At 33.7% G+C, this 11,301-nt stretch overlaps 1 protein-coding gene across 4 annotated transcripts in view; it reads left to right on the top strand.

The window, feature by feature from the left end:
- The first annotated feature begins 867 nt into the window (after positions 1-867).
- The window catches only part of LOC105205832 (protein timeless homolog), a 118,105-nt gene continuing 107,671 nt past the window's right edge, over positions 868-11,301 (top strand). For 2 of the 4 annotated variants that reach the window (XM_039449969.1, XM_011175361.3), the window contains exons 1-9: positions 868-1,165; positions 1,368-1,629; positions 1,713-1,866; positions 2,566-2,746; positions 2,813-2,944; positions 3,712-3,807; positions 3,978-4,141; positions 10,380-10,497; positions 10,638-10,900. In XM_039449969.1, coding sequence (XP_039305903.1) covers positions 1,536-1,629; positions 1,713-1,866; positions 2,566-2,746; positions 2,813-2,944; positions 3,712-3,807; positions 3,978-4,141; positions 10,380-10,497; positions 10,638-10,900 — 1,202 coding nt within the window. In that variant the 5' untranslated portion in view covers positions 868-1,165; positions 1,368-1,535. The remainder of the gene's footprint in view (positions 1,166-1,367; positions 1,630-1,712; positions 1,867-2,565; positions 2,747-2,812; positions 2,945-3,711; positions 3,808-3,977; positions 4,142-10,379; positions 10,498-10,637; positions 10,901-11,301) is intronic. The other 2 variants (XM_011175362.3, XM_039449968.1) reach the window with 2 other exon arrangements.

Below are 11,301 nucleotides of genomic sequence, written 5' to 3'. Positions count from 1 at the left end.
AAATACATTAATACTTTTTTCATCTCTACTCTGACTAACAGAGAAGAAAAGGCAATTACTATAATTTTTCTAATTGTTTGCAAGATATTGTTAAATATTTTATAATTATTTATAATTACTTATAATTACTAATTTACTTATAATATAATTATACTGACTTGTTATATATTATAGTACTAAAAACGAGCTCGGGTCATTAGCCCTTTTTTATTACATTTTTCTAGATTTTGAATCTTATGAGTCTCTGTTAATCTCTTCTTTTCCTAAGATTAAATTTTTTAACAATGAACTTTCCAGAAAGTACGAATAATCGATGTCCACCATCTTGTATAGTTGCGACATCTCTGGTGGCACAATATTAACAAATTCATTGACGCAGTAATGAACCCAATGCATCCTCAATGTAAATACATTGGCGCAATACTAATTGTGAGCCAATATTGCGCCAATGAATTATGCTACTAGGGTTCGAGCTCTTGCAATACCAAACTTTAAAATGACAACAAGATTACATTTCGTCAAACTACGCATTTACTATAACCGCTTATTTCTGACGAACAATCCGGCTTCGAACTCGTCGGCAACAGAAAAGTTCGTCGGAATATGCATCCATCGTAACCATGGTCTTACCGCGCGTCCGTGCATTTCGCACGTCTTCTCTTTCTTCGCGTCAATCGTACACGGCTGCTTTGTTTCAAGCGCGAAAAACCACGACATATTAAACGATGAAATGCAAACGATAATTTACCTGACGCTCCGCCGTTCGACTTCGAATGCACATACCGCCGCGACCGGTCTGAACTCAGGCGGAAGAAGCCGAACGCGGCCGACCGACCGGTCACATGACCGAGCGTCGTGCGTCGTCCGCTTGATTCGCCCCGTTCGCGCGCTTTTCTCACCTGTTGCGTTTGACGGTATGCATGCGTGCGATTGCCTTGGTTTTCTCGCAGACGTGGGAAAGTTAGTGATAGCTTAACGCTTTTCGTGACGTGTCTCTCGTGCCGTTTCGCGCGAGCGTGTGTGTTTTGTCGCAAGAAACGCGAAGTGCTTACTTCACACGCGCGTGCTTTAGCCCACGGCGTGACTTAACCTCGAATTCGATACAGTGCTGGACGCCGATCGCCAGTGTAAAATGCAAGGAAATTGTTGTTAAGCTGACTTCTCGGTGAGTACTCGAAATAGAAATTGTCTCGTTAATTTCGAGAGAACAGAAACTTGCTGTGATCAGCGTTTCTTTTTGTCAAGTAATTTTGAAATAGTATATTTGGGAATAGATTAGTAGTGAATCATTTCCTTTTTCAATTATTTACAGTCTCATTTTATGAGGTCGAGAGAATATAAATATAAACAATATTTGTTATTTTCAGATTTTACTTGATTGTTATTTTTAACAGATTAACGATTAAACTAAAAACAAAATTAATTTACGTTGTTATTCATTGGTTGCTGTAGCATACAAAAATATAGTGCATATAAAAATCATCTGAGGGCTAAATATTATATACTGCAAACTTTGCGCTACAAATTGTTCAAGAATGGCAGATTACCTTTCTGCTGAACTCACTGCCACTTGCTCTGCGATTGGATATTTTGATGGAACTACCTATCTTTTAGACAACAATTGCTTAGGTAAAGATTTACCTTGATTTTTGAAATAACACATTTGTAAATGAAGTACAATAATACTTGATGTATAATTAATTTTTCAACAGATGTCATAAAGGATCTCATTAGATATCTTAAAAGAGATGATGATACCCATACTATAAGACGTTTTCTTGGACAAACAAAAGTACTTCAGACTGATCTCGTAAAGATTCTTATGTATCATGTTGAGAATACTGAACTTTGGGATGTTTTGCTACGGTATGTATTAGTGAACCAGTAGAGTTAAATAGGCAACTGTTACAATTATTGTCACTTTTATCAATTGTAATATTAAAATCAAAAGCATGAAATTATTATGTATTAAAAATGATTTAATGTTAAACTAAGACTATCATGAAAAATAAAAGCATGATAGTGTTGAATACAGTATGAACAATAAATATGGAGATATAATTAGGTATTTGTGGTAATAATTGGAAAGGCAGTATCCAGGATTTGATTGGCAATAGATTTGATAACTTATATTTTTATTTCTTTCATTAAAATGTATGGAAACATTTATGTGTCAAAAATTATTGTTTAATATTAAATTAAGAGTATTATATGAATATAATTAAATATATGGCAATAAATAAGGCTATATTATTAATATATATATGTATGCCAGTAATCAGAGGAAGAGGCAGAACATCGACAGTAATAGGTTCATACTTTATCTTTTTATTTTTTTCATCATATCTAAATGAGATTTTTTGAGCTTGTTTTTTATTTAAATTTTTATTGAATAATGATGAAAAAGAATATTATAAATTTAAAAGACCTCCAAATTAAGCTTGTCAATTGCCACTATGTGCTTGAAGTAACAGTAATTGTAACAGTTACCCTATGGAATGTTATGACTTGCATGCTTGATGTTAAGACATAGCTACATATTATTTATCTATTTCTTCTATACAGATTACTTATAAATTTAACAAGCTCTGCGTTTGTGATTTACAATGAACAAATACCAACTGAGAAAACGACGTATAGTTTATATCAACAAATTGTTTCATATTTACAAGAATATAAGGCAGCGTTAGCTGATGAGAATGTGTGGTCAGTAGTAGCTGGTCGTTTGGGAAATTTGCTTAATATTGTAAGTGAGAGAATTCTTTATGTCCCTGTAGCAGGTGGTTTTAGTTATGACTTTTTCATTTTATAGGATAGTTCTGAAAGAGGCGAGGAAAATGAGTTAACAATTGAAAGAATACTTGCTTTCATTAGAAATGTATTACAAGTGCCACCTAATGACAATGATAAAAGAGCCGATAATGATGCTACTGTTCATGATGAGGTAAATTATTATGTTAACATTAAGGAGGTTTGATCGATACAGATCAACATAAAATGATCTAATATTGGGCATATAATTATTGAAATTTAAGGATGTATTTTGATTTTATGAGATCACTATTAGTTTTAACTTTAACATAAAATTAAATTAATGAAATTATTTTGATAATTGTTTAGAAGATTTTACATACTGTTTATGTATATACAGCTAATTTGCTGTTTCAATACTTACACCACATGCAATCTCATTTTAATGTGTGTACTTATATCTGGAACAGTTTACATCTTACTTTTTAATTAATATTTATGTAACAATTTTTAAAATTATTTTTTCAATAAATTTTTTCCAAATTTTCGTTATATTTTTCTAGTTCATTAAAAATTATCTCTAGTTCGTAAGCATTCTTTTGTATACAAAGAAAGTACATGATGAATTGAATGGAATTTTGCAAGGATGTATAAAATGGCTACTCTAACAATTCATGTAATTTTTACATATGTCAAAGCATTATAAAAAATAACATTGTGATATATCAGTCGTTCAGTACATTCATTATAAAATGCCATATCTTATTTAAACTTTGTTTTCTTAGGAACATAGTTTTAAATTTTAATATAATATTAATTTCGCTTTAAGTAACATTCTATATAATTTTTAAGCAGATTGCAGCATCCTGTTTTCTGGATCATACCTCCTTAAAACAAATATTTTTTTCTAATATGTTATTTTGTACGCTATTCTGAATCACATATGGAATTTGATTATAGGTATTATTTGCGTTTCATGCGTCAGGCATAGTGGATATTTTGTTGTTCATTGTCAGTAACAATCAAGAACAACAATATCATATGCAAATTTTAGAGGTACATGCAACATACTAATTATATATTTATTTAACCTATTTTGATATAGTTTTATATTTTTATAAAAGAAAATTTTCATAATATGATTTTATAAAAATATTGTTACTAAGAATTTGTTTATTACTCGTTAACTTGTAACTCGTAAATAACAGTATTATTTTCTCGGCTAGATTATATCTTTAATGTTACGTGAGCAAAATGCAAGCGTGTTGGCTACATCTGGGTTGCAACGTAGTACCGCTGAAAGGGAAAATGACGAGGCTACTCTCGTAGCCTTGCGACAAAAAGAACTGCGCGAAAAAATAAACAAAGTAAAAAAATACGCTGGATCAAGGTGAGTCTATATGTACTATTACTTATCGATAAAAGAAATTTATTAATTTATTAATAAGACAATGCCAGTAATTGGATGTTCCTGAATTCATGCAGATGAAATATACTTTATGCTAGAAGAAATTTTTTTTCCACTGACAGCAAAGGGCACGTTCTACTTAACGCTTGCAACGCTTTTGGAATCATTTTTTTGTTGTTTGTCAAATATTAAACAAGGACAAATGATGCAAACATTGCAAGCTTTCAGTAGAACGTGCCCAAAATTGTGTCTGAGCAATTTTTAAATGAGAACAATTTACAGTTAATGAATGAACATTCTAACAGTAAGTTACGCATGAATTAGAGGCAGCACGCGCTTGTAGACTTTTTTTCTCTGTAAATTTTTTATAATAACTGCATGATATCTAGCACAGAAAATTACATGTGTTTCAATTTTGGAATACTCTCTGTACTATTTATAAAATAATGATAAACATAATTTGCACTAATTTATTTACAGTTTTACAAATTTAAACAAATTTAGAGGAAAAATGAAACACATTAAGTTTTAAATTAATTGTTCCAACAACAATTTTATATAATATAAAACGATATTTACATATAATCATTTGAAATAAGCAGCATTTTTACTCGTGTTAAAAATTCGACAAAGATTTTCTTAAAATCAATGATTTCTGAATTAAACCACTCTTTTAACATGTACTTAATTCGTCGACTTGTAAGATATATGATGATGCATCGTGCGTCATATCTGTGAACTTGATTCAATTTTACTCCTATGTTAGCTATATTATCCGTACGTTTTTACTGTGATATACGGGAGAATGCACTTAATGCGAATAGCTACCGCATAATTACCGCTTTAATGAGCGGCCACAGCTAAAAGCCCGTGATCGTATAAAATGGGATTGACTAAAAGGCGCCGATTGCTACTTGACAGATACCTTTGGGAGTTATCGCGGTATGTTCGCGACGCGATATGCGTATAATGAATATGACCTAGTTTTTAAGGTAGGGCCACCCAAAGCATGAATAGAAGCTTTTATCCACTTGTTGGAGAGAAGCGAGCCGTATTCTTGTAACAAGCGCGTTCCAGAAGCCCGTGGATGCGCGCATCCACGTCTTTGCGAAAGGCTTTTTACGAGTTGAAAGGGACTGGATGTGCGGTGAAAAGATCCCTCCGCCTTCCGCGTGTTCTCGATCGATCGATGGAAAGATAATTTGATCGGAAAACGATAAAGCAGCGCCTAGCTGTGTCACGAACACAGATTTCTTTTTGATAGCAATAGTAAACATAGGAGCAAAATTGGATAGCTGCGCCATGTACGTGCTCGACGTATCATTTTTATTTTATTTATTTCCATTTATTGTTTTCACGTTACCGTTTCGTATAGGAATTATAAAAAAATCTATTTGAAATTGTTCTCTTAAAAAAAGTTGTAATCTTTCCATATCGCTAAATGCATATTACTCCATTTGCAATCCTATTCTTACTCTCTCCGCCTGCAGTCTTGGTTTTCTTACCCAGTTCAAGTATTTTTACTTTTCTAGGCTTTCAAAAAATCATGATAAATTCATTTTCATTAGACTCTATTGCATTACCAATTAGTTTTTTAACTCAAATTTTAAGGGAGACTCCAGATTCTGCTGTCCTTTTATTTCTGAAAAAGGATCTCATACTCAGCCTTATAAATGGTTGTCTCCCAATAGATTTCATTCATTTTTTGTAATTTATGTGATATTTAGAGGTGTCAATTTTGTAATTTATGTGATCTGGCCTGTAGAGAGCACCTAAGGTTTTTTGAGATTTTTTTACAATTATAATGCAAAAATTATCATGTTTACGATTTTGTGTAAATAAGTAAAGTGTCTCAAAACTTATCACATAAAGATATCTGCAATTCGAATCCTATCTAATCACTTATTCATAAAGTCGCATCAAATTTAATAATTGAACATTACAATTGCATCAAATTTAATGCTCAAGCAATATCTTATTGATCTCTTATTGATTAAGAGATTGTATCTTTTGATTATTGAATTTGGTGTAATTATTCAATAGGATATTTCCTACTGGGAAAATCTGGAATTTGTAGGAAATTTATTTTTTATTTTTAAAAATCATAGATTTTTATAGGATTTTATTGATACACAGAGGAAATTATTCTCTTAAATTAAAATTCTTTTTTTAATAGAATGGTTTTTTTTATTATTTTTTATTAACGTCACACTGGATTTAAAAGATCCCAAAATTTCGATCGTGTGCTGTATGAAGAAGGAATAAGATCACACCTAACTACTTTCGGAAATTACGTACGAAATTTATAAACACTGGCCTATGTAGTAATTAATCAAATAATAAACTTACCGAGCTGCTCCATGGATGCTATCCCCTCGTTAACGTGCGATGTTACACGACTAGGCTGAGTCAGTGACGAGTGTCGTTCGAATGAATCTTCACCTAGATACTACGGACAAAGTCGAAATGATTCGTTCCCGATCAAGAATTTTAATATCGCACGATAACTTGTAGCTCGCATTCAATATTCACAGTATTCTAATTCGTCCTTGCTCGTTCTTTCGTTACACTCGAGCGAATGCGTGCCTGTGAAAGCTCTACTTGAAACGACGCAAAAAGTACGCAACGTCGCACGAAGGAGTACGATCGTTTGTACGCACGACACCACGTATCAAAACCGCTATCCCATATTCGATCCTACACTCTCATTATTCTCCGTACAATTCGAAACACGAGAATCATACCGCGTACGCGTACGTCTGGTAGAATTGAAACCAATATGGCGATGGCAGCACCAGCGGGGACTGTGCTCCGATAACGGTACCAGTCGTACCACTACGCCACAGTATAATAGTACTGCGCAGCAGCGGTCAGCCGAGTCAGCCAACAATGCGCAGTGCCGGCCGGCACGGAGACTCGACGTGTCAGCCGATCGGCGGCGGAGACGACCGAACGCCGCCGAGCGGCCGTGACGTCGCTCGCCGGCGCTCGGTCGTCTCCGCCGTCGCTCGGCTACCGATACGTCGAGTCGCCATTACCGGCCGACACTTCTGGCTACTGACTCGCTGACCGCTGCTGCTTACAGCGTTAATGCCATGTTTGTCGCACCGCGCGCCGGTTCAATGCCCGTCCTTCTCGCGTCTTACAAATCTGAATTGTGCGTAGATACGGTGTTGGGAGTACCGATGTACAGCGGACGATCGTCTCGATGCGTGGGTCATACGATGCGTAGAATGCATGATCGCTTGTTCATGCGAAGTATGACGTCATTTGTCTGTCGTTTCGAAAACTTTCCGCGCGCGTATTTGCTCGTCGTCCATGCCAGTGGAATACCGCGAGTGTGTCGAGTGAAGTGTACTGTTTAGTCGTCGTGTGATTATGGTAGAAAATTCTCGAACAGGAGCAAATTGCTCCGTTCTCTGTTCACTGTGTCTACGCGTGTACTCGTTTAAACGGCTCTCCCGGGCTACGTCGCGTAATATTACGGGATTTTTCGGTTGTCCTTGTCGCTGCTATGTCGATCTTCGTTTCGTCGCCGATCGGATGCTGTGCGAGAAAACGGCATCTGTGAAGCAACTCAGTGAGTGCATTATTTTATCAATTAATATATTTGCGCGTTTATGTGATCTCTGGTAAAGAGAAGTTTGAGAGATTGAGGTTCGAATTCACACATAATCGTTTCTCAGATCTCAACATCAGTTTTGTGTTTTACGAGACAAAGATAGACTCGAGATATGAAATCTGAGAATAAATCTATAGCTAAATCGACGCCGTGACCATTCTTAAAACTTCTCTCTGTTACGAAAAGATGTTTTTACTGTGCTCCGGGAAAAAAGTATCATTTCTACAATCGTCTGGCGAATGACTGTGACTTGACGTATTTTGCTAATTTAAACTCTAAACTGAATTTTTAATGCACTTTTATCATATAACGTAATTTTAGTTAATATCCAACAAATACAGGTTACAATTATACATATAAATGTTCTAATTTTCCACTCAGCAATGCAACTGTTGTACAACACATTCGTGAGAAATTACAACTAACATTTATATAACTTGATATTCACTGGGTACCATCGGATTGTTCATTTAATAAAATATGAAAAAAATAATTATTTTAGTTTCTCCGAGTACAGCTAAAGCAGATCTTTCTATAACATTTTTTGTCTGGTTGTCTGTAATCATACTTTGTTAATGTAAATGACAAAGAATTAGAGAATTAAAAGGAAACATTATTATAGTATTGTAAGGCCTTGTAGTGTATTGAAATGGATAGGGAACAATAATCTGCAAATATTTAATGTCAATATTATTCTTGGCTACTAAAAAGAATTGATTATTCAAATTCAATTTCAGCCATGAGTTCCGAAGATTCAATCAATGGAAGAGAAGGCAGCTGTCAATGGCAGATAATTTTCTAAATGACGAAGACGCACATCATTTTTTCCTATAAGCTTATAGAGTTATTATTTTTCTATTTTTTATAGCCCATTTATTCTTATTTAGGATTAGTATTTACGTCATATGGAAAAAAATGATACATGATAAATGAAATATGAGACTAGGAAATATTTGTCTTTTACTGAACAGAAAATTGTTTTTATTTATATTTTTAGTTTTATTAGTTACATATCAGTTACATTATAATATTTGATTAATTATATTAACTTTTTTAGATAGAAAGTTGGAGAAGGGAGTTAGAAGTCTCTCCACTATCGACATTGTTCAGCTTCAGAGCTCAACTAGAATCAAAAGGCATAAAAGTAAAGTTTCTTTATCATGATATTTTCCTTGCTATATAACTCACCTCTTTAGCTTTAAAACGAGTATTATACAGGTCTTAAAAGTCTTTTGTTGCAAAAATATAATTCAATAAAATAGATTGGTTTTTTTACAAATCTATCTTTATTTTTGCTTGATGATTTTTCTCTGATAACTTCTTTTTTTAATAACATAGATCATTTTTCGATTATGCTGTTTGAACTGTTACATTTTTGAGACTCTAAACTTTTATTATAAAAAAATTGTTGAAAAATATTGAGTGGATTCAAAGGCTTCTCAAAGTTGCACAACTCTTGTGTAATGTTTACTAAATTAGTGTTATGTGTTTCACAAATTTAAATTCTTTACTTCTAAAATTGTATCCATGTACTGTATACAGATCGTTATACACTTAATTTATATTAAATCTTAGTACTTTCCAAAATTTAATATTTAAATAGTTTTTTTTGGGATTGTATGATTCAGGAGCATTAGAAGCACAATAAAATAAATTTATTTCAAAGTCACATTAAACAATTTTCTATTCTTACCTGGAATTTGGTATAACAGAATCGAAAAATTCAAAAATTAAAAAAAAAGTTTTTTATCAAATTTGAGTAAACATCTTATTTCATGCAATCGAAGGGTGGGTGAAATTTGAATTGCAGATATTTTTACCATAATTTTTGGAATATCTTAATATTTGTGATGATATTTGTTTAAAACTATTAGAAAGATAAATACAATTTTTGTATAATTTTAAAAATGTTTTACTTTTGCGTATATATCTACAGAGTTTTGCTCATTGACACTTTTATTCAGCGTCATATAAACTACGAAATTATAAGGTGAATGAAATCTACAGAGAGACATTTTCTCAGATTGCTGTGTGCGAATCTTTACTTTAAAAGTAAAATTTCGCTTGCGCCAGAAAAGACCTAGGTTGCAGATGAAATGTTAAAAATTGTCCGTCTGAACTTTATTTATGACGTGATGCTTATACACTTCGATAAACTTTAAAAGTTAATCATTTATTTAAAAAATATTTTGCGAAGTTGCTGATGGAAGTGAGCTTTTCTCATGGGAAAGAAAGTAGGAGAGAGTATAGTGTGCGTCTTCGTCATTTAAAAAACTATCTGCCGTTGACAGCTGCCTTCTATTCCATTGATTGAATCTTCGGGACTCATGGCTGAAATTGGATTTGAATGATCAGTTCTCTTTTTAGTAGCAAGGGATCACGTTATTCTCGCTTTTCAATTCATGCATATAGACGGAAGAGAAGGGAGAGAAGGACGCGAAAACTAAACAAGAAATTCAATCTTTGCTTGAAACGTACATGCACACATCGTTTTCCCAATATTTTGAATAGTATTCTAAGATACATTTGCACTCTTGAAAAATTCAAGAATACATTTCGCAAATAGTCTCTGACATGTTTTTATTTAATTGATTATAGGCACTCGCGATTCGGTGGTACTTACGTTGTGCAGAATATGAAAGCTACTGGAGAAAATCAAATGATATGCCATAAACCATACCAGAAGATCGAAGCACTGGAATTCGGTCATAATAAGGTAAATTTTGCGAATCAATTTATAATTTTTCCCTATCTTACTGTTTAAAAATGTCGAAATAGCCCCGACCATGCTTTATATTCGAATCATACGAATGAAATCTTCAAGTATGAATAGAAGGCACGTGTCTTTTGTAACAGAAAAGAGTGAAGCGACGTAAGGATAAAATGAGCCTGCAAGACCCCAAGGAGGAGCGCACGTCTGCTCTTAGCGTGCGACTCTTTTTGAAAGAGTTTTGCGTAGAATTTCTAAGCGGGGTTTACAACTCCGTGATGAAATTCACTAGGTCTTGCTTTATCAACGACACTCATGGCCAAGCAGTGGAAACGGCTGTCTATCTGTGGGCCTTACGCTTCTTCATGGAGTTCAATCGACATTACAAGTTTCAAGTGAAATATGTAAGGTAAATCTTCGCGCTTCAACTTTCTCATAGCGTAGTCTACATTGTCGCATACCTCGTCTAAAGAGGCAGAACGCGAGACAGTTTACGAACTCGTTTTACGCATCGTCGCTTTCTTTTGGATCTTGTCTAGAGAGAAAATTCTCCAGTGTCCGCGCGTATAGGCTGAACCATCTAACTTTACATCATAGAATAATTTTTACATGGAATTTTTCACAGTTGCTGATATGGGAATTATTAAATGACCATTGTTCCGCGGGATATCTATAACAGTATTATTTTTTTGAAATAAACAACTTTTTTTTTTTTTGTATCGAAGACTTATTTTATTTTAGATTATAAAGTTAGGAAACTGATCCTGTACATTTACACTTACACACTTCTCGTTTAAACAATGCATGCAT

Source organism: Solenopsis invicta, chromosome 5 (assembly GCF_016802725.1).
Source record: "Solenopsis invicta isolate M01_SB chromosome 5, UNIL_Sinv_3.0, whole genome shotgun sequence".
NCBI classification, from domain to species: Eukaryota; Metazoa; Arthropoda; class Insecta; order Hymenoptera; family Formicidae; genus Solenopsis; species Solenopsis invicta.
This window is presented reverse-complemented; position numbering and strand designations above follow the sequence as displayed.